Genomic DNA, 21649 nt, shown 5'->3' on the forward strand with positions numbered 1-21649 from the left:
GCGCCTTGGAGAGCTGCGACGTCGGTGGGCGCAGGGACGTGCGTGCTGTGATATCCACGCAGGGCGGCGGCGGCAGTGGCGGCGTCGAAGGCAGCGTAATGTGATTGGTCGGCGCGTGTCTGGGATGGGATGAAGAAGTCGCGCAAGGTTGTGAGAGCGAGAAGCCGTGCGCAACGATCCGCAAAGCCAACGCGACTTTTGAAAACGGCCAACCGGATTTACGCGCCGGCTCCTCCCAAATTAATCCCTCCGAGCAGCGCATGAAGCGGTGCCGTACGCTGCCGAAGTGATGGATGGGCGTCTGTGCGTTGGCTTCTCTGCGCCAAGCAACGCCACTGGTCGCGTGGCACTGGCACTGGTCTACGGAGCCTTCACAGCACACTCGCGCCTGTGCTCACACAGCAGCAGCACGGCTCGAGTCATGCATCGTACATGGTTGCAACATTGCTCTCACTTGGGCTAGGCCTCGGCCTGGGCAACGCCAAAGAGGCCAGTGAGGTAGCCCTCGTAGTCATACACAGCATCCTCGACCCCCTCGACTTGCACCTGGGGCATGGCGGCTTTGAGATAGTCGATCGAGCCCTGGGGCAGCAGTGCGAGTCGCAGGTCGAGTTCGGTCACATACGGCTTGTCGCCCGCCAAGCCCTGGAACGCCTCGAGCAGCTGATCGGGCGACGTCGTGTCCTCGGTGATCTCGCGCAAAAAGGTGAGGAATGCGTCGTACGAGACGGCGCCAAACGTCTCGCTGAGCTGCAGGTGGATCTGCTCGATGTCGTCCTCGGTGTAGATGATGCCCAGACTGGCGAGCGCTGCCCCCAGCTCCGGCACGGTGAGCGTATTGGAGGCGTCCTTGTCAAAGTAGCGGAAGGTGGACTCGAACTCTTCGAGTTGTGCCGGCGTAAGGTTGGTGTGCTGACGCGAGACGATCTGGTTCTGGATAAAGGCCAGCTTCTTGGAGACGCTCGCTCGCACCAGCTCCCACTCGAACGCGAGATCGCTAAGTGTAAAGATGGTGTGGTCGTTCTCTTCCACCTTGGCGTCGGTACATGCCTGCTCGAGCGCCGAAATGAGCTCGAGTCGGTCTTTGATGGGGTCGAGCTGGGCGAGCAGACTCTTCACCACGCCTTCTTGCCCCTCGAGGTCGCCCTCGAGCGTTGCGATGCCGCCCGCCACCTCGCGCAGTTGTCGCTCGAATGCATTGGCAGCATCGGCAAACTTGATGCGCAGGTTTTCCTTGGCGTTGCGGATCTCGGCGTTGATGGACCGGCTGCGACGCGCCTCGGCTTCGGCCAGCGTGGCCCACGCCGCGTCCAGGTCGGACTGCCTCAGTCCTGGATGCGGCATCCACTCGGGAAGGTGGTACGTCTTTAGCTTAGTCTGAATGTTGCCAAGCAGCGCCGCCAGATCCGTACGCTCTCGCACGAGCTCGCGCTTGACTCCGATCTTGTATTCGTTGAACTCGGTCAGCTGCGCTCGAGCGTCTGCATAGGTGCCTGCGAACTTGGCCGCGACCCATCCCGCTTGAAGGTTGCTCATAGTCTCGACAAGCTGGGTCGAGGCGTCGACGGATTGGTCAGCGCGTGTTCAGAAAACAAGACGGTGCCGGCATCCACTTACCTCGCGTGCCCTCCTTTCATAGTCTTGCTGCATGAGCCAGGCGCCCTGCATGACGTCGGCAAAGGTGGCGACCCTGCGGCTGACCACCTCGGCCTGCTCCATGGAGCTGAAAGCGTGGAAGTATTGGGCGACGTAGGTCATCACACTGCGTTCGTCTGGCTTGGCACGGTCGCACAAGTCTTCGACATCGAGCAGCTGCGGGATGCCCAGATGCTGCTCGGCCACTTGGAAGGCGGTTCGGGTGCAAGCGTGTGGATCCGACTTTGGCAATGCGTCGTAGTTGAGAAGGTCGGGGCGATGGCGATGGATCAGGGCGCACAATGCAAGGCCGTCCTTGAAGGATGTTGTGAAGTTGGTCACCTCTACTTCCTGGTATGGAGCTGTCTTGCGCTGGCACCACAGCAATAGACCCTCTTTGGCAGTGACGCCCTCCTCGCTGTTGACAGAGAAGATCAATTGGCAGACAGATTCCGAGGGAAGGCACGGTAAGGAAAGGCTGTCAGCGCACAGTTTCGGAACGAGTGTGAGCACTGTAAAACGCACCTGATATCCGCGATGGTGAAGCGGAGAATGAGAGTCCAGATCATGCCGAGGATGAGCTTGAGGTTGCCATCGACAATATCCTCGGCACCGACGTTGGTGAGCACGACGCCTCTGCTCTTGATGAATTCGAGCGCGAGGTTGACATTCTCTGCCTTCTGGACGCGCATGCGCGGATTCATGTAGAAGCGGCCGAGGGTGGTGTCGCCCATGATCTCCATGAGCTGCACCAGCTTGACGCCGTCGGAGAGATCAGTCGCTAGTGATCGCATCGGAGCGATCTGTCTCGACTCTAGCTTGGTGTTGAGCCTACGCGAGGAAGAGCCGAGAGGGTTAGCGAATCTCTCATTGCGCCGCCAGGAAGAGAGTGATCAGAGCGCAGAGGCGCAGCTTACCATTTTGTGAATGTCTTTGCCTGCACTTCTTCCCAGCCTCGGTCCTGGTCGGGAAGGCCGACGAGCACGGAAGTTCGCTTGTAAGCCATTTTGGGGGCAAGAGCTGCTTCGGAGGGCGGCCTCTCCCGAGCTGGATGTGATGCAGGAGAAGCGGAGCTGCGTGGGATGTTCCGGCTCTGAACGGTAGCCGGTGGGAAAAGGAGGCGTGCGAAATCCTGAAGCGGTGTTCGGCGACTCCGATGGGATGCGGGAGCGTGAGATGGCGAAGCGGAAGGATGATAAGAGGATTGAGTGGAGGGACAGCGAGAAGGCAGTGCGCAATGCTTCGGCAGAATCTACGCTGCTGTGGAGCGCGTCTGCCCGTCTGTGTTACTTTTTTTTTTTGAGTGGCTCCGCAGGCGGACGCAGCCAGAAGGCTCACGACGGGAGACGGATCTAATCAGCACCACCACTTGCGCGCGCCCATCCAAGACCAACACCTTTTGAGCGTGACTGCGTGTCGGGCTGGACCCGCCGCCTGCTGTGCTGTGTTTTTTTGGTCGATTTTCCTACGAGGCCAACTTGACGCGCGCGTCCAGGCGGCGGCAGCTCGCCGAAGACCCTTGATCTGCAGGCAAAGAGTGTTGGTTGCAGATCGGGGCCACGATGGTGGACACGAGGAGCGCGCCCCCGCCTGGAGGGTCGGTTCATCCTCGACTGCTTTGATCAGAGCTGTAAAGTTGCATGCATGTACGAACGAGGGAAGATCCGCTTCGAGCGTTTCTTCGATGCTAGCCAGAGCGGTGGTGCTGCAGTGTGAGATGAGATCATTTCGGAGCAGCGGAGCAGCCGAAAGACGCCTTGAAGCTCGAAGGTGGGAGCAGCAAAGAAGGCCTGCGGAAGGCACAACGCACGACCTTCTTGTGTGTCTCAGACAGCAGGTGAGCATGCGGCTACGGCGTGCCCACAGCGTGTGCCCACAGGAAGCGTTGCCACATTGCGATTGCGATTCCATCAGACGTGCATGCACGAGATGCGAGCAGCCATGTTCCTACAGCAATTGCGATCCAGCGCCGTTGCAGCGGTTGTGCAAAGCGAGGCGACAGGCGGGCTTGGCAACGGCGGCACGCTGGCCCGGCCCTGGCATCCTCGGATGCGCCGACGGCTGCTGAGCTGCTGCAGGCTCGATTCGGCGCTTCTGCAAATTTAGCGCTTTTCTCACGAGTTGGGCGGTGGGGCGCCACACCACGCTCGGCTCGCCCGCACACGCTCGCATGGTTTGAGCGGCACAACCGTCGTCTCGTTCGAGTCTCCATCATCACGCTCGATACCCCTACTCTCGTCCTTTCAATCATCCGCGCGCCTCCGAGTCAGCAGCACATCCCTACCACCGGCTGGTCCGGTCGATTTTCAAAGGTCCTGCCACCGTTAGTGTCCCCGAGCGCCTAACCCCTTTCTTCGGCATGCTCGCGGTTTAATCCTATCTCGAGGCGTCTATTTGGCGAGCAGCAATGTTCATCTGAACGCAACTTGGTCCAATAGCACACCTTCACCAATCCGATTGGATCACGCGCAAGGATGAAGGCCATCTTTGCCAACTTTGGACGGCGAACCAACGTGGATCGCAAGGATCCGTCGTTCGAGGTCGCCTCCAAGACGCCGCTAGGCACACCGTCCAAAGAGGCGCCCCGCGTTCACGCCATCTATGCTTCCTTGGACACCGCAGCTAGCGCCATTGGAGACGTCCCTTCAACAGCACCGGGCTCGAACCGCTATCGTACCGATCGCCTCCAACACCACAGCGATGCGCATACGGGTCCACCGAATGCATGGTCTGCAAGGCTCTCCGGATCTCTCCGCAGTGCCAGCATTCGCCGCAAGCCGCTTCAAGCGGCCGACACCAACGATGCTTCTGCCAGGTTGAAGCCAGCATCTCGATCGGCACATCCGCCATCGAGCTACAAGATGCCGCACTCCCAACCACTCGATCGAGGTGCCGACAGCCCCGCCCTGCTGAGGAAGACGTCCACGACCAGCAAGCGGAGCGCTCCAAAGCAGGTCTCATCTTCCCTTGCAGACCGTGGCCTTGTCAGCGACAGTCTGGACTTCCCTCACGTCTCGGGGTCCGACCCAAGCGCAAGGTCCGCGGCCCACCTACACGTCGATGTGCCTTCCATGTCCTCTGCAGACTTGGCGGGCCGGCTCGACGAGCTCGCTGTTGCCAACGCCGATGGTCTTCTCACCGACGACGAGTATCGAACGCTGCGACAGGCGGTGTTCGACCGCATGCTCCAGGCCGACAAGCATCTCATGTCTGCGCCTTCGGATCGTGATCTCAGCGGTTCCGGCCTGCCCGACCACGTTCTGGGCAAGCCAGCACCAAGCCCTCCGAATGGATCTGCTCGTCACGCGCACAGCTCATCAGATCATCTCGCGGTCAGCCGCGCAGACTCGATGCGCGGCCAGGCAGAGCGACCGGGCTCTTCCATTCGCAGTGGCCAAAGTGCGACGTCTTCGAGTCTGCAACACGCCTCGAACTTCCTCAAGAAGAGCGTCGGTGCTACCAAGACGCACAACCACAACGGCCCTTCCAGCGGGGGTTTCGACGCGAGTGTAACAAGCGATACGGCTCGCAATGGAACATTGCGGCGCGACTCGGAAGGCAAGTCGTCGCAGTTGTCCAGTGGTGATGGTCACTCGCAGCGTGCCTTGTCGTCGCGCACACAGCGTTCGTCCGGTGCCAAGTCGTCGCGCCTCTCGACGCTGGGACGTCTGAGGGCGGGGAGCCAGTCGAGGCGGATGCACGCCGAGACAGCGGCGCGCGAGCTCGAAGAGGCGTTCTCAGCCGAGAGGACTGCGCGCTCGCTGCGTGCCGTGTCGCTGTACGAGACGGGTGCTTCGGAGCAGTCGGCGATGGGCGGCATTGCACGCGAGAGGTCGCCGACGTCTTTGCGCGCCGAGATGGCGCCGACGACGCTGTTCGGCTTCGAGTATGCGGACAAGTCGTCGGCCGAGATCCAGGCCGAGATCGCGGTGGTGCTGGGCGAGGGTAACCGGATGCTCGACACTTTTGCGGCGCTGGAGCAGACGCTCGTGGCCAAGCACGGTGCGCTGGAGGCTCAGGCGGTGCGCGAGGTGGTGGAGCGGGTGCGCGAGGCTAATCCGCAGGCGTGCGTGCATCGGTTTGAGGCGAGTGCACCTCCGCCTTCATCGTACCGCCAACCGCGCCAGGCGCATGCGTCGTCGAGCGGGCTTGGTGGCGAGGACGGCGGCGCGTCGAACGAGGCGAGGGCGTTGGAAGCTGAGCTCACGAGCAACTACGCGCAACGCGCCGCCGTAGTCAAGCGATACCAAGATCGGCTGGCGTTCCTGCACAGCAAGGCGCGCTCCGCCGCCATGCGTGAAGGCCTCAAGTGAGCGTCGTCGACACTTTGTTCTTCCTTGTAATTGTACAGTACCGTTGTGAGGCTTATACACACACAAACAAAAACGCGCGTGAAGCATGCTCAAGGGAAGGCGGCTGTGCGGACGCGCGGAAGCAGGGATGGCATTGCACGTTTTGCTGCACGAAGACAAGTGGCAGGGGATGGCTCGGCGGTGGTGCGGCGTGAGAAGTTGCATCTAGAAGGTGGAGCGGCTGACCTTTTCGAGGACGGTCTCGTGGCTGACTTCGGAGAAGTCGGTGCCCTGGATTTCGGACGAGATGCCGACGAGCGCCTTCCTGAGAGCGTCTTTGGAGGAGGCGAAGACCATCTTTTGCTTGATCTTGGCGTCGTCGGGCGACCAGGTGAAGAAGCAGATCTTGTTGCGCTTGCCCTCGTCGCCCTTTTCGTACTCAAAGTCGTAGATGGCGTAGCGGCATTCGGCGGGTGGGAGCTCGGCGAGGAAGTCGTCGTAGGAGGACGAGGTGGAGGTCTTGGCCACGACGATCTCGGTGTTTTGGGCGTTGAGCGTGTAGATGATGTACTTGATCTTCTTGCCCAGCTTGAGCTCCTGGAACTGCGCCAGGCACTCTTGCGAAACTGCGACACCGGAGGACTGGCGTAGACGACAAACTTGCAGAGCTTCAGCGGACGCACTCCGCAACAGACGGCGCTGGCTGGACCGCAGTAGGACTCACCATTTCTGAAACGAGGAACACGGATGTGGGGAAGGACGTGTAGAGGTGGATGTGGAAGGAAGGATTGCGACAAGGCTCGGAATGGTGAGCGATAACACGCGGCGGCCGAGCTGGCGAATGCACCGAGGACGTGCGCGCGTCTCCCTCTCTCCCCCCCATCTCTCGCTGTCAGCTGCTCAACTCCACTCTCGCCAGCGTCGATCCGAAGCAACTCTGCACAGAGACCAACACCCACACCCGCGCACTTGTGCAGAGGCTGTGTTGACGACCGACTGCCCTCCGCCTGGACCCCCTCCCCAGTGCACAGCACTGCCCCCGCCGTTGCATCACCGATGGCCCGGCGCCCGCGCCCTTTTGAAGTCCTCATGAGTGGCCTCAATTCAAGCCACCGCTTCAACCAGCAGCGCGCCCAAATTCAAAACAAGAAGAAAGGGGCCAAGCTGGAAATTCAATTTCTTCAAAGTGCGGCCATACTCTAACATGTCGAAGCCACCTCTCACGTGTTAGCTCTCAGAACCCAACACATCTTGCAGAGCTGGCGAAAGGGTGATCGAGATGGGCATCGCGGCGGGTCCGAATTTAGACCACGCGGGCTTCGCTCGGCAAAACACGATCTTCCGACCCAAAATGTGCGAGACCGCTGGCGAGCAGGGAGCGGTTCGGTGCCAGGGCGGGCTTTGATCATGCGCTCTCTTCCCGTCGGCCTCGCTTAGCCACTGGTGCGTTGCAGCGCCAGCGCCAGCTCCCAAAACAATCCCAAAAACAAACAGCACGCGGATCTCCCCTCCCCAGTCAGCCAACCTCCCTGCGCTGTATCCTTCGGTGGCTGGTTTGAGCGGTTCGAGCGCCTGGTGGTGCACTGTATCTTGGCGATGGTGAGTAGAGATCTTGGTTGCCAGATCGAATTGCACGGAGCCGATTTCTTTCGAAAAAGAAATAGAAAAGGAAAAGAAAAGAAAAGAAAAGCGGGACGGGGATCCGAAGCTCAGATCTGGGTGCGGCTCGGAGGAGTGGAAGCGAGCTGTGGCTTGCAGCGGAAAGGCGCCAGTTTGACTGGACTCCGGAGCCACGTTTGGCAATTGATGACTGGCCAGGCAGACGATGCCAATTCGAGCTCCGTCGTTGGCTGTGGTGTTGCATCGGCAGCCGTAGCGGGCATGCACGCCTCGCCTAGCTGGGAAGTGTGACCCACTACACGTGCAGGCGGTTCCAATGCCGTCTGTCGATGCGTCATTAGCCGGCACGCCGCTCGCTTCGTCCAGCATGTCGTTGGCCGGCCAAGTCGATCAATGAAAGTCCACCGTGATGGGTGCGACAGAGTGGCAGCTGGCATCGCCCCTGCTGATGTGCATGTTAGCGAGCACCAAGCAGCTGGGCTCTAGCCTTTATGCCTTGGCAATGATGGCGGCTTGGCCGGCGGGTCAGCTCCGTCATTCCTGCTGTCGTGACACTTTCAAAAGCCAAACCGAACCTGTCATTCCCACTGCATCAACCGAGCGAACTCGAAAATTTCCAGCTCAGACGACGGCCCAAGATACTGCCTCGTTGCTGCCTTGCCATCCCGCTTCCGTCGGAGATTCCGCGATGGTCCGCTGACGTTCTTCGTCGGCGCCCATCCGATCCAAATTGAGCAGCCGCACTGCCCATTCGCGTCGATCAATCTGACCGCTCCTCGCTTCAGCCGGTGTTTGATGCGGCACGGCGTCGTTGCCGTTATCTCTGATGTCAGATTGCCTCGGCGTTCGATAGAACTTGGCGCTGAGGCCCAGGGCCTGCGACGGCATGCAATCGTCGGGGGAGGGGACAAAGTCGGGCACTCACACTTCAAACAAGTCAGAGAGGCAGGTCAGAGAGGCAAACAGTGTCGTCGTGATCATTCGAGCAAAGGACAATTGCGGGGCATTGTTTGTCGTATGTGTAGGACACAGTGCTGCTTTTCTTTCGGTTAGGATTCGGCACTGGGAGCGAGACAGGCGGCGCGGATATGCAATCAGAGTCTCGCTGGCATGAACCAGGATTTTCTGCGCGTGAGACCGGATTTGGCGACCCGCACGACGGGGCTGCAATGTGTGCGTCTTCGCTCATCGTCCTGCACAGCTCAAGATCTCGCAGACGTGTGCACGCGCACACCCATCCATCGGGTTCCTGAGGCCATCGCTGCTGCGACATCTCGTTGGTCAGTGAAGCAATGTGCGTTCTCGCACAAGCCGAACGCACCTGTCGCCCCAGAATCAACTTGTTTCGCTGCCGGAGCCTTCTGCTCCGTGTTATCCCTCGGCCCAAAAAAAACCGGGCCGAGCAGAAAACTCAGCCAGCTGAGTTGCGCCTTCGCTTCCATGGTGGCCCGAACCGCCAGGCTGCCCGGACACAGCATTGCCGTCTGGCTTCTGTGACTTGCACCGCAACTCCGACAGACACCCGACTGCACCTCTTTTCGTTCGGTCAAACTGTGCAGCGAACGGTTGAACATCAACAGTTGGTACGCTCGACCCAAGATCGCAACTGCCGGCCAAAATGAAAGCAGCAAAACATGCCCTAGAAGAGAAAGCCAGCCCAGCACAAAGGGGTGAAAATTCGCTCCTCGATGTCGCCTTGCGCTTTGTTGAGGACACTTGCGATGGTTTCCCTCGTCTCGCTCTTATCGAGCAATCTCACCATGGAAACTGTCACGCTTGTACAGGGCTGCAGCTTGCATGGAGTACAGCTCATGGGTGGTGCCATTGTTTGACGTGGGTGGTACAGTCATGTCTCGTCCTTGACAAGCATGATGCCACGAGACCATGTTGCATTGTATCGCTGCCAAGACCGGCCATGAAAAAGACGCTGCGCGCGAGATTCTTGGAGTGAACACATGCATCATGTAAGGAACGAGCGCGTGGTGGGTAGAGCTGCCTTGCGTCTTGAAGTCGGAGGATCGAATCGAAGAACGCGGTACATCGGCGGCAGTCAACAGCTGTTTCACTTTCAAGTCCTGCGAGGCTGCATGCGAGATTCGCCCCAAGAAGAAAAGAACGCGAAGAAAAGGGAAGGCGAGCGAGGAGAGCAGGAAGAGGATGTTCCGCTGCGCAATTTCAAAGGTGACCGACACCGAGCGAGGCGCCACCAGATGTTGAGCGCGCGGCGGAGCGCGAAGTGCAGCCAAGCAGCGAATGGAAAGGGCGCCGAGAAGTGAAGCGCTGCGACTCGATGCGTCGTCGGCCCCCTGTACCGCAACAGCCGTGGTTCCACTCGCCCGCGCATGAATCGCTGCACCCATCCCTTGGCTTCCATCCTCTCCAGACGGGACCAGCGTGCGTCGGCTGATCCGTGGGCACGTTCTCCTCCCTCCCGTCCGCTTCCTGCGCCCCCAACTCCTACTTTCCCACATTCGGTCCGCATGTGCAATCGGCTCAGCTGACCATCCTCTTTCGAGACAACCACCAGGCTTTGGCGGCATGGGACGTGCCGAGCTCAAAGAGGAAATCCAGCCCAAAAACCAAGCGGAGCTGCGAAGGCTGGCTGCGTGCATGCGCGTTCGACACATGGAGTTGACCGGGCTGTAGCCGAAGAGGGTGCCATGTCGTGTGGCTTGGGATCGACCCACGGAACGCCTCCGTGGCGCGTGATGAGGTGTGCATCGACTGCTGCCAGATGCGAGTGGCAGATGACAGCAGCGCATGAGGTCCGTGTTTTTGCAGGAAGAACTCGAATTGGGCCCCAAACCAAAGCACCAGAGCAGGTGGCTTGCTTGCGCTTCCGCAGAGCCGCGAGCGGACGCGCGCCCCCACCTGCGCTCACCTGCACCTCGCTACATGCATGCGCGCCTGATGCTCTCCGCGTCCTGGTTCCACTAGCTAGGAACGGTGTCGGAGCTCGAATGCACAATTTCCACGTCTCCGCCTAGAGGGTCCCCCTTGCTTTTGCTTTCAGAAAACACGCGCGTCCTCGCAACTGCGAAGACACTAGACCGATTATCGAAGTAGCCCAGCCGTTCTTCGCTGGCACATCGAGCAATTGTGCGCCGCTTGTTGGATATTTTGGGTTTGCCAAACACGCTTCCGTACAAAGCGGAGAGTTGGGTTGGCCGATAAGGCGCTCTCCGAAAGCTTCGTCTTCGGTGCTGGCTCGAATTTGAATTTGCAAGGAAGGGGTGGAGCGGAGCGGAGCATGATTGTGCAGCAGCGGCCCAAGGGCCGGGGTTAACGTGGGCGTTAACTCCTTCGGGAAGGCAAAAGGTTAGCGGTTCGGCAGACAAGGCCGACAAGCGCCGCAAATGATCTCGGACGGGGGCGTGTGCTTGTGGGAGTTGGAAGCGATCCGGTTGGCTTGCCTTGAAGCATGCATGCTCGACGTACAGTCGCCGCGGCCAACGGGGAAACCAGGTTCGATCCGCCCGAAGCTGCACGTCGGACTTGAAATGCTTAGGCTGGATTCGGCAAGCAACTCACAGTCGAATTATCTCTACTGTATCTCGATTCGAGGCGTCGGTCGTCGTGCACGTGCAAAGGACAAGCTGCGGAATCAATCGCTGCAATACGAAACGAATACCACAGACCGACCATCCGGCCAAGTGAGGTTTTGCCAAGCGCCAGAGCAAGGGCAACCAAGGTGCCAGCCAAGCCAGCCAAGCAAAGGGTGGCGTCGGCCTGTCAAGCGAGGCTGCCGATTGGCTTTTGGCAGAGGCGCCAGCCGGGATTCTGCGCGTCCACAAGCTCAAAAATCGCCAAATTTAGAACTCGGCAAGTGCCGCTGATGGATGCACCCGAGCCATCAGAGCGAGGAGGCCATCGCATGAAATCACAAGTTGAGCGGTGTGGCAGCTGCTGCTTCCTTGCCTCACCACCTGACCTTTCTGATCCCGACGGGCGCGTTCGCATGTCTGCCAAGCTCATGCCGATTCCTGTATTTTTTTTTCTCGGGCCCTTTTTTCCTTTTCGCTTTTGGCTCTGGGTGTGCGCTCGGGCTCGTTTGGATGAGAGGGTGTGCGCATCTTGTGCGCGTGCGCAACAGCTGCGGGAACAGGATCGGCTCAACCAATGACTTGAGCTTCCCGTTGGCCCTGCGCATGACCACATTGTGACACTTCTTGCAAGCACGCCATCGGCTCGTCTGTTCATCTCCGCCGAGTAGCGTGGTTCGGGTGCTCGGGAGCAAGTGTGCAAGTGTCTCCCCCGCCTCTCTATCTTTCATCACAGACCGTTGCCCTTGCTCTGTGATGCTTCAGAGGAGCTCGGCGGCGAGTGTGTTTGTGGGTGTTGAGCTTGGCTGCGAGAAAAGTGAGACGGCGCTCGCCTTTGTGCAGCTGCGGATCTAAGAAGTTGGCTCACTTGCAAATTGGCGGGCGGCTTCCACAGCGCATGCCCACCCAAAAGCATGCGGAGGCAGATCCGCAACGCACCCAGGTTTGGGCAGCCGATGTGCTTTGCCCACCGAGCCGTAATGTACCGGCATCGTACCCGCACTCTATTCTTGTTCACCTGCGCCGTCCGAGTCGTGGTCGCTTGCCTTGCTGCCTTGCCTTGCCTTGCCTCGCCTTGCTTCGCCTCGCCTGCACCAGAACCGCGCTTTCGGGTCTTGCAACCTGCACGGCATGATTCGTCGCCTGCCGCACGTTTGCATCTCGCCGCTCATGGCCGCGCAGCTGCCCTTGGCCCCGAACGCATGCGTCTGGCGCCTTGGCTGTCGACGCACCGTATGCATGCTGCTGCGGTCTCTTGTTGGCTTCACGCCCGCTTTGTTTTTGCAGCAGCCGCTTTCTTGCACCGCATCGCATTGCATCGCCGCGCCGTGCCGCATCTTGCCTTGCGACTCACCCCTCGCTTCGCTTCGCCCGGCCGTACCTCGGAATGCGTGTCTCCCCCCTTGCTTCCACGTCCACTGAGGCACAGTGGAAAGGTGGTCGTGCTGCTCATGCTTGTCTTGGACTGTCATGCATCTTTTGACTCTCCGGCCCGCCCGCATTGTGCTTGTCTCGCTTAGTTTGCCTCCAAAGGTCTGGGTCGGCGTTGGTGGTGGTGTGTTCCTGTCTCTCTCTGCCGGGTGCTGGTTGCGCTGCCGCCCTGATCCGCCCAACATCTGCTGTTCCATCTTTAGCATCCGACCCGCTCGCTTCTCGCTTCATACCCGTTCTCGCTCCGTTCATCCCCCTCGAACACTCAGACCCATGCCAAACAAAAGAATCTTGGCTTCCATTCTCCTGCGTCCTCACCCTCTGCATTCGCACCTGTAATGATCTCGTCACCGCCACTATAGCACGTAGCCGCCGCCACACTCCTTACCGATCTCTACACTAGACTCCATCGCTGGCGTCCTCCGTCCCTACCATCATCTCCCTCCACTGCATCCCTTCCTCTTGCTCACTCGTTTCTGCTCCTACTTCCGCACCATCGTTTCGTCACCATTGCGCCTGTCGAGCAGCCATCACAACCTTTCACCACCACCAAAGACGCTTGCTTCCTTTCAGGCCCTTTCTTGTTTCAAGGCGCAACCGCATAGCTGCGTCCGATCGAAGTCCTCGACTTTCTGGTAGAGGCCACCTTCATAGCCGTCATCACAGTTCCGTCGCTCGGATCTACCGCTCTATCACATTATAGCCTCAACGTCAACTCTTTCCAACAGATCGGATCTGCCGAAACCCGACTGCCATGTTTCCCAACCGAGGTCCCGAGCCCGACCGCAGCGCACTCCCACGCATCGCGCATGACGGTGACTATGCGAGGAGCGAGCCGCATGACACGCGTTCATTGCGCGCGCTGCCGCCCAGCGCTGATGCTGCGCGCGAAGAGCGACGACCGGCGACAGCTACCGAACGTCGTTTGACGCCGCCACCTGGCTCCCTCGGCCGCCCGCCGCGCGAGATGGCAGCGCCCCGAGCCGGCTCCTTTGGCCACCCCAACGACGAGGCCTATGCTGCTCCAGGCAGCTCGCGTTACGCGCAACCCGGCGCACCACCCATGCCTTTCAAGCGCGACCCAGAACGCACCTCGCCCGCCTCGGACGAAGGCGCCTGGCGGTCGTTCGATCGCCCTGACCCTCGCTTTGCGCCAAAGGATGCCTACAGCCCGCACATGCCACCAGCGCCTTACGCGCCTCGAGACGATATCCGACCTTCGCCGTGGCAGCGTCCGCTGGAAGAGTTGCACCGTCCTCGTCTGCCTGGTCCTCCGATGGCAATGCGCGACGATCCCTCTTGGAGACCCGTACCACCGGCGTACGACCGTGCTGATGCACATCCGGATGCCCTAGCCCATGCACGTATGCGCGAGGACGAAAGATGGGGCGGCGAAGCTGGCAGTCGACCGTTGCATCCTTACGAGAACAATGGGCAGCCTGCGCATCCGGCCGCCTTCCCCTCTGACCCTCGCGGCGCCCGCCCGCTGGACGTTGAGGCGCTCGACGACCGCCGTGTCCGCAGACGCGGCCCGCCCGGCCCACCTGGCCTGGTCGACGCCGACTACGATGCTCAGCGATATCCACCCGCGCATGCACGACCGTACGGCCCAGGTCCCTACAGTCCTCCCGATTCGCGAAGCCAAAGTGTAGCGCCCGGTCCAGGCGCCATGAGGCCGACCATGATGCACGGCATGGAGCCACCTCGACCCGCGTCTTCGCTCGGCGTCATGAACCGAGGCGGCATGGCGGGAGACGTGCCTGTGGCCGCATCGGCGGTGGGAGCAGCGGGACCGGCGGCTGCCAGCTCGGTCAATGCGAACCGAAGGGTGGCGCATCTGTTGTCCGAGCAGAAGCGCCGAGAGTCGATCAACACGGGCTTTGAGGATCTTCGTCAGGCGATCCCGGTGTGCCGCGATGGGCAAGACAGCAAAGCGACCATCCTCAAGCGAGCGCTCGAGTACATTCGTGAGCTGGAGAGCGTGGTCGAACGACAGCACCGCGGTCCGCTCGAAGCTCACGCGCTCGGAGGCTACAGCAATCGCAGTCCGCCAGACGACAAGGACCACCTGCGCCGCTTCGGACGCCCTGCAGGCGATGGAGAGCGCCGTGCATCTGGCAGCGCACGCCACATGAGCGGCGCTAGCAGCAGCAACAGCGGCGAGGCGGGCAATGGCCCCAGGATCGGCGGGATGCCGTCGAACGCGTTCAACGGGGCGCCAAACGGCTTTGCACCCGCGCATGGACCTGCTCCGTACGGTGCTCGCCCGTATGCCCAGCATGAGTCACCCAACATGGCTGCGGCGCCGATGCATAACGACGCGGCGCACGAGTCGGGCGAGTCGCGCAACTCGGCGGCGAAGCGATGGGCTGAGGATTCGGACGAGGACCAGCGCTCGCCTTCGCGCCGACGCGTATCGGATGGCGACAAGGACGAGGTGGAGCGTTCGCCCGTTGCGCCCCACTACACCATCACGCATCACGGCCGCCGGGCATCGCCGCTCGGGCGTTCGCCGAGCCTGGAGAAGCTGCGCGACTGGCACACGCGGCTCGACAACAAGTCACTCGTCGACTCGGCGGTGCGTGTGTAGGCGTGCTACATCAGAACGGCTCGCTAAAGAGAACGGACACTTCCTATCTTCCTACCTCCCCCTCTGGCAGCGGCCCAACAAGATTCGCTGTCGCTCGAGATCAAGGCTTCCACTTTGTACTATGTTTTCTTCTGTGATATGAGCTGCTAATTTAATCGTGTACACTGTACTTACCACGGCCGCTCCAACCCCCAGCGTGTGTGTTTGGAGTAGAGACAACGACGACGGTCACTGTGACGACGGCGAGAGGCAGGCCTGCGATACGCTCGCAGGCTGGATGTGAAGAGGCGCAGCGGTGGACCCTGCAGGTGGAGGTTTTGGTGGCTTGCAGCAGAGAGGCGCCGCCGATTTTGGATTTTTTGATGCAGCAAAGCGGCAGTGCAGCAGAGGGGCCGTGAGGGGGAGGGACCCTGGGTTGGTGTGGCCCCAGCGCTCGTGCGCGCTTGGACTGAGCCTGCAGCCACACGGCCCGCGCGAGCTTCCCTTTGTACCTCCATCGACGCATCCCTTTCATCTCGGGGCCCCCCTTTCATGGCGGCACGCAACGCTTTGTGAAGCCGCACAGGCTGCGTGTGCATATGCAATCCCACCTGCTACAGACATCTACACACCCCACACATACCTCCACTTGATCGTGACTGTAGCACCGCCTCTCGCGATTCGATATCATGTGGCTCGCACGCATGCCCCAGCTTGGGCTGCTGCTGGCTGCCTTACTGCAGCTCGCAGCTGCAGCGACTCCACAGGCTCCGCTCGCCACCGGAAAGTACTATTACGAGGCGGACGAGGCGGCTTCCGCTCTTCAAGCCGGCCGCACGCGCAGGATCGCCATCATCGGTGCAGGGCCCTCGGGCACATCGGCAGCGTACTATCTCAAGCGCGCACAGGATCGGCTTGCGTCCGGCAACTTCTCCGCCACTACCGAGGCGCTGGACATCACCATCTACGAGCGCGAGAACCGCATCGGTGGCCGCGTCGCCGTCGTCTATCCGCACGACGATGATACGCACGACCCGATCGAGCTCGGCGCAAGCATCTTTGCCGACGTCAACCTCAACCTGCGCCGCGCCGTCAAGCATTTTGCGCTCGAGACAGGTGCGCATATGGGCATGGACGGCCAGATGGGCATCTGGGACGGCCAGCAGTTTCTGTTTGAGGGCGACCAGAGCAGCTGGTGGACGAGCGCCAAGTTCTTTTTAAGGTACGGATACAGCGCCATCACCACCGAAAGCGTCGTCAAGAAGCAGCTCGCCGCGTTCGGCGCGCTCTATAGCCCGAGCTTCCTGCATGCGCGCGGCCAAGCGGAGCGAAATGCGGCTGCGACCGCATCCGGTTATCCGTGGACGTCGATCGAGCGCCTGGCGGATGCGGTGAATGCGTCGGCACTCGCAGCCACGACGGGCATGCAGTTCTTCAAGGAGCGCCGCGTGTCGGAGCTCTTCATCGAGGAGATGGTGGAGGCGGCGACGCGCGTCAACTATGCGCAGGACACGGACCAGATCCACGGCTTTGGCGCGCTGGTCAGCCTCGCCGCCTCGGGCGCCACGGGTGTCAAGAAGGGCAACTACCGCATCTTTGAGGAGTTTGCACGTCGCAGTGGCGCACGCGTGCTCACGGGCGTCCAGGGGCAGGTGACAGGCATCGTGCGGCTCCCCAAACCCACACGCGGCCGACGCGTTGCCAACGACGTGCAGTGGTACGTGGGCGCCAAGAGTGGCGAGGGCGAGGTGTACGATGCGGTGATCATTGCGACCCCGTGGCACAACGCCGACATTACGCTGCTCAACACGCCCGAGCGCGTCAAGGCCAAGCCGTTTGTACACCTGCATGTGACACTGCTCACTACGACGCGCGCCAGTCCAAGGCCCGAGTACTTTGGTCTCGGGTCGCAGGATGTGGTGCCCCGAACGATTCTGACGTCGGACGAGAGCGTGAGGCGCGCACAGGACAAGCACAAGCCTGTGCCTGAGCCTGAGCCCGAGGATCCGGGAACCGAGCCGCCTTCGTTGGGTGGCAAGCTCAAGACGCCCAAGCACGAGTTTTTCTCGCTCAACTACCTGCGTTCCATCGAGCGCAACCTCTCCTCGAACAAGGAAAAGGAGTATGTGGTCAAGATCTTCTCGGCCGCGCCGGTGACGGACTCGATGCTGGATGCGTTATTTGGGAGGGAGACGCTGACGTGGGTGCGCAGACACGAGTGGGACTCGTATCCGTACCTGACCCCGACGGAGCGCTTCCCGGCGGTGCAGATTGATGAGGGGCTGGTGTATCCGAATGCGATGGAGTCGCTCGTATCGACCATGGAGACGTCGACCATCGCGTCGAGGAATGCAGTCGCACTGCTGCTGGAGAAGTGGTACGGCGCCGAATTCGTGCATGGCTCCGAGTGCAGCTTCGAGGAGCTCAAGGATCCCATGGACAATCCCAACTGGGCCGGCTGGGGGTGTGATGCTGCCTGAATCACCGCGCGATATTGGTCGGAATGAAATGCTCACTCGTCTTGCTTCAAGTGTGCAGAGTCTTTGTGTGATCGAAGCAAAGGTGGCGGGCGTCTAGCGACATGTCTGTGAAGGCAAGGTGTGGCGGTGAGAATGCGGTGCCGACGCGCACTGATAGCAGGCGTTTCGGGTGTGTCGTGTGGCGCACCAGCTCGAGCCGCTTTGAGCACGCAGGGCACTCGGCCGCGCAAACTTGAGCCCATTCACCGATTCACATCACAGCGCGGCTCGCAACACGTGTGCGGCGAGTCTGCAGAGCGAAAGAGGGGGGAGACCAATGCCAGACCCGAAGCAAGAAGGTTTGACCGGGCACGCATCGACGGGCTCGCCACTGGCTTTGTGTGGGATGCAACGGGCGAGTGATTGTGAGGTCAACACTTGGCCGCTCGATGGCTGTCAGTGATGCAGTGCAGGATACAAGCGTAACGCTGTGACTTCGCTGTGAGGTGTGTGATGTTTCAGCAGAGCTTGACGCTGGGGGCCACCTTGAGCCCAGGCGAATTGCGGCTTTCCGGTTCGCAACAACGCTCAATATTCTCGCCTTCGTATGCCCTCAGTAGGCTCCTCCCTGTTGGCACTGTGGATGACATCACACGACGTCTTGGAGCTGTATGACTGCATTGCATGGGTATCTACTGTTGCGCAGCCTGCACCACCATAGCGCAGGCATCGAGGCGGTGAATCAAGAAGGCCTCGGTGACGGCACCCAGGCACGTTCCCGCGGACCGGATGTCGCCGCGCACCTCGTCATTCACCGCGGGCATGGCGGCGTGCATCTGCTCGACCTCCTGACGGAACTGGCGCGGACGTTGGGACCACTTGCCCCTGCCCACCACCAGCATGTCGCTGCGAGCGTCCAGCAGCGGCACCACCACGCGCGCCATGGTCGCAATCGGCAACCTCGTCTCGTCCTCCTCCGCCGCGGGTAGCGTGATGAACACCAACCCCGCACGATCCGTCTCGACCTCGCTTCCCCCATCGGCGGCGGCAGTGGCAGGCTCTTCGGGAATCCCTCGCGTCGAAGCGTCGAGTTGGCCGAAGAGGAAGCGCGCATCCACCCGCGCTGCCTCCTGCGCGTAGACCGTCGGCAGATTGATCGAGTGCATGGCGTCGTCGTCCATCGCACCGACCTCCGGCGCGCGTGGCACGTGGGGCTCCACAAGCCGCGCTACATCCGCAACTGCATCGTTGGCAAACGCAACCACCACACCCTGCACACTTCCGCCCGAACTGTGCACGATGCGCCGCACCAGCTCCACCGCCGCCCGATCATCTGCGCCGCCGAAAAAGGGGACTACGATACGACGCACCCCCGCGCGACGCTGCAGGCCGTGCTCGCGCTCGAGCTGCGTCCGTCTCGCCTCGCGCTGCGCCTCGCTGCCATGCTGCGGCGGCAGGGCTGCAACGCGCGTCGTGCTAGGGTCGAGCAGCACACCCGTAGCGCACTGTCGCCTGAGACCCGTAAAGAGGCGTGCGGGGAGAGAGTGTGCGTCGGAGTTCGCCTGCCAGAAGCTCGTGGCTGCATCCTCGTCGTTGAGCGTCTTTGCAAAGGAAAGCCCGCTCGCAGCCGCTGCGGCGCCCAGCCACGACAGCCCGCGGCCGTAGGCATTGTGCGCCTCCCACGTGACCAGCGCCAAGCCGCGCCCGAGCTCCGTCGCTGCGCCCGGGCTGCCGAGTCGACGCTGCGCCTTGGCGTTCTGCTGCGCAATGGTGCGGATCATGTCGCTGCGCGGAACAATGAACGTGTCGGGAGGAACGTCGGTGCTGCTCAAGGGCGCCGAGGATGCACCGGGCGTGGCGACCGTAGTGCTGAGATGGCCGAGCCGGCGCTCGTGCGCGAGCACGCTCGAGGTGGGCACGCGGCAGAGGTGCTGCACCTTTTTGAGCGACTCCATCATCTCGTCGCGCTGGCGCTCGTCCGAGTAGTTGATGAGCTGCATGATGGACGAGGTGGTGTACTCGATCGGCAGCAGACGCAGCAGGTCGACGGCGATCTGGCCGGCAGCGTCGTCCGCATCCGCGCTAGAAGCGGTGGAAGTGCCCGTGAGATTGTGCTGCCCGAGCAGGTCGAGCAGGTACATGAGCGTCTGGATCGCCGGGCTGGGCGAAGCGATGGCGATTGTGATGGGGAAATCGCCCGGCTCGGCGGACTGGTCCTCAGCACCATCTTTCTCTGCGGGCTCGGAGCCGGCTTGCTTCTCGTCGTGCTCGACACTCGCTTGTTCGCCAGCCTGATGCGCCAGGCTGGAAAAGTAGACGTAGCGCGAGAGCGGGCGCACGGACATGGTGGTGCAGAGGAAGCAGATGACGAGCATGGCAAACACCTTTGCGCTCACCACCTCGAGCTGCAGCGCGACGTTGAGGATGATGATCTCGATGATGCCCTTGCTCTGCATCAGACTCGCCACGCACATGGCCTCGCGCCACTTCATCCCCGTCAGCCTTGCACTTGCGGCGGTGGCGCCGAACTTGCTGACGAAGATGCCGACGACGAGCAGCACAATAAGTCCCCAGGTGGTGCCGTCGTTGAGCAGCTTGAAGTTGGTGCTGAGACCGCTGGTGACAAAGTAGAGCGGGAGGAGGACGAGCATGACGAGCGTTTCGATGCTCTCGGTCACCCGGACGGCAAAGTTACCGTGGGGGCAGCAGACGCCGAAGCTGAAGGCGCCTACGATGGGGTGGACGCCCATCGAGTCGGTGTAGAAGGCGCTGACGAGTGCGCCGACGAGTGCGATGACGAGCAGATGTTCGGGTACGCGGTCCTCGGCACCGGGCGACATGTCGAAGCCGCTGCGCACGATGAGGCGGTTCATGAGCGGGCGGAAGACGAACCAGAGCAGCGCAATGTAGGCGGCGGCCGCGAGGAGCTGGTAGAGCGCATCGATCTGCTTGCCTCCCGTGCCCAGCGCCGAGCCGAGCGCGAGCAGCACGTAGCCGATCAGGTCGTTGCACACGCCCGAGGCGATGGTGATGCATCCGAGCCGCGTGCTGAGGATGTTCATCTCGGCCATGATCCTCGAGAGCACCGAGAGCGACGTGACGGCCATGACAGTGCCTACAAAGAGGAAGAAGGTGGTGAACTTGACCGTCTGGTCCGTCTCGACCTGCCAGATGAGCCTTGCGATGCCGACGGCGATGCCAAACGGAATGGCCATGCCGGGGAGCGTGATGAGCAGCACCTTTTGCCAGTACTTTGCCATTAGATCGGTATCCGTCTCGAGCCCGATCAGAAACAGGAAGAGGGACAGACCGATTCCCGCCATGAGCTTGAGCAGTCCGAGCGCCTGGGTGGGCACAATGGTCTCAGTGAAGCCTGGAATGTTGCCGAGCGCAGTGGGACCGAGGAGGATGCCAGCGAGCAGCTCGCCCACGACGGCCGGCTGGCCGATGAGCTTGAAGAGGCGACCGAGCAGCTGGCATAGCAGGATGATGATGATGACCTGCGTGAGAAAGAGCCCGAACCCGTTGGTGGTGAGGATGTAGTTGTTGGGATCAAACACGAGCGGATCCGTATGGCTGAGAAAGCCATAGTTGAATGGCATCTCGGGCGACAAAGGGCGCGCGCCATGGGATGGTCAAGGTGCAAAGGTGTGTGGCATGGATGGTGGTGCGCAAGCAAAGGACGTGGTAGTGCCTGCGCCACCCGACCACGCTGCGGCCAAAAGGTAGAGGCAGGGTGATGAGCAGTCAGGGGCTTGTTCGACAGGTGGCAACGCCCTCAGAGGTGCAGCTGGCACTCTTTTGCCGACGCGGCGCGTGCATGTCTTTTTTCCCTTGCCGAGTGTCACTTTGGCGCCCACCCATGGCCCCACGATGCATGCTCCCCTTTGCGACCCCCACACACGGGCCCACACAAACACCACACCCGCCCATCGGCTCGGCTCACCTTGTCCGTCCCGTTCCACTTTCATTATCAACATCGCCCGCTCGCTCGCTCGCAAGTTCACGTTGGCTGGGAATTCCGCGTCGTCTCGTGCATGTGGCAAAGCTGGTATCGTAGTGTCTACAATGGCAGGACCCGCGCAGAGGCATGGTTCAAAC

The 21649-nt window shown here is 61.2% G+C and overlaps 7 protein-coding genes across 7 annotated transcripts; 3 read left to right on the forward strand and 4 right to left on the reverse strand.

Annotated features, from left to right (window-relative positions):
- Positions 1 to 459: 459 nt before the first annotated feature.
- On the reverse strand, positions 460 to 2641 carry PAN0_012d4409 (actinin-like protein; the record flags this gene model as incomplete). The annotated part of the gene is made up of 4 exons (XM_014799946.1): positions 460 to 1548; positions 1618 to 2053; positions 2161 to 2466; positions 2553 to 2641. 4 exons carry the CDS (start codon positions 2639 to 2641, stop codon positions 460 to 462), a joined length of 1920 nt encoding a protein of 639 aa, XP_014655432.1.
- A 1468-nt stretch (positions 2642 to 4109) lies between these two features.
- Positions 4110 to 5948, forward strand: PAN0_012c4410 (uncharacterized protein; the record flags this gene model as incomplete). The annotated part of the gene is made up of 1 exon (XM_014799947.1): positions 4110 to 5948. The coding sequence occupies one exon, from the start codon at positions 4110 to 4112 to the stop codon at positions 5946 to 5948; it is 1839 nt and encodes a 612-aa protein (XP_014655433.1).
- Positions 5949 to 6152: 204 nt separating this feature from the next.
- Positions 6153 to 6810, reverse strand: PAN0_012d4411 (actin depolymerizing factor; the record flags this gene model as incomplete). The annotated part of the gene is made up of 2 exons (XM_014799948.1): positions 6153 to 6569; positions 6652 to 6810. The coding sequence occupies 2 exons, from the start codon at positions 6808 to 6810 to the stop codon at positions 6153 to 6155; spliced, it is 576 nt and encodes a 191-aa protein (XP_014655434.1).
- Positions 6811 to 7636: 826 nt separating this feature from the next.
- On the reverse strand, positions 7637 to 10159 carry PAN0_012d4412 (uncharacterized protein; the record flags this gene model as incomplete). The annotated part of the gene is made up of 4 exons (XM_014799949.1): positions 7637 to 7870; positions 8175 to 8467; positions 8869 to 9153; positions 9307 to 10159. The coding sequence occupies 4 exons, from the start codon at positions 10157 to 10159 to the stop codon at positions 7637 to 7639; spliced, it is 1665 nt and encodes a 554-aa protein (XP_014655435.1).
- A 3115-nt stretch (positions 10160 to 13274) lies between these two features.
- Positions 13275 to 15110, forward strand: PAN0_012c4413 (uncharacterized protein; the record flags this gene model as incomplete). The annotated part of the gene is made up of 1 exon (XM_014799950.1): positions 13275 to 15110. One exon carries the CDS (start codon positions 13275 to 13277, stop codon positions 15108 to 15110), a length of 1836 nt encoding a protein of 611 aa, XP_014655436.1.
- Positions 15111 to 15778: 668 nt separating this feature from the next.
- Positions 15779 to 17569, forward strand: PAN0_012c4414 (FAD/NAD(P)-binding domain-containing protein; the record flags this gene model as incomplete). Its single annotated transcript, XM_014799951.1, has 1 exon — positions 15779 to 17569. One exon carries the CDS (start codon positions 15779 to 15781, stop codon positions 17567 to 17569), a length of 1791 nt encoding a protein of 596 aa, XP_014655437.1.
- A 671-nt stretch (positions 17570 to 18240) lies between these two features.
- PAN0_012d4415 (K+/H+ antiporter protein) lies at positions 18241 to 21150 on the reverse strand (the record flags this gene model as incomplete). The annotated part of the gene is made up of 1 exon (XM_014799952.1): positions 18241 to 21150. One exon carries the CDS (start codon positions 21148 to 21150, stop codon positions 18241 to 18243), a length of 2910 nt encoding a protein of 969 aa, XP_014655438.1.
- Positions 21151 to 21649: the final 499 nt, after the last annotated feature.

This window comes from Moesziomyces antarcticus (assembly GCF_000747765.1).
Source record: "Moesziomyces antarcticus DNA, scaffold: scaffold_v10012, strain JCM 10317, whole genome shotgun sequence".
In the NCBI taxonomy this organism is placed as follows: Eukaryota; Fungi; Basidiomycota; class Ustilaginomycetes; order Ustilaginales; family Ustilaginaceae; genus Moesziomyces; species Moesziomyces antarcticus.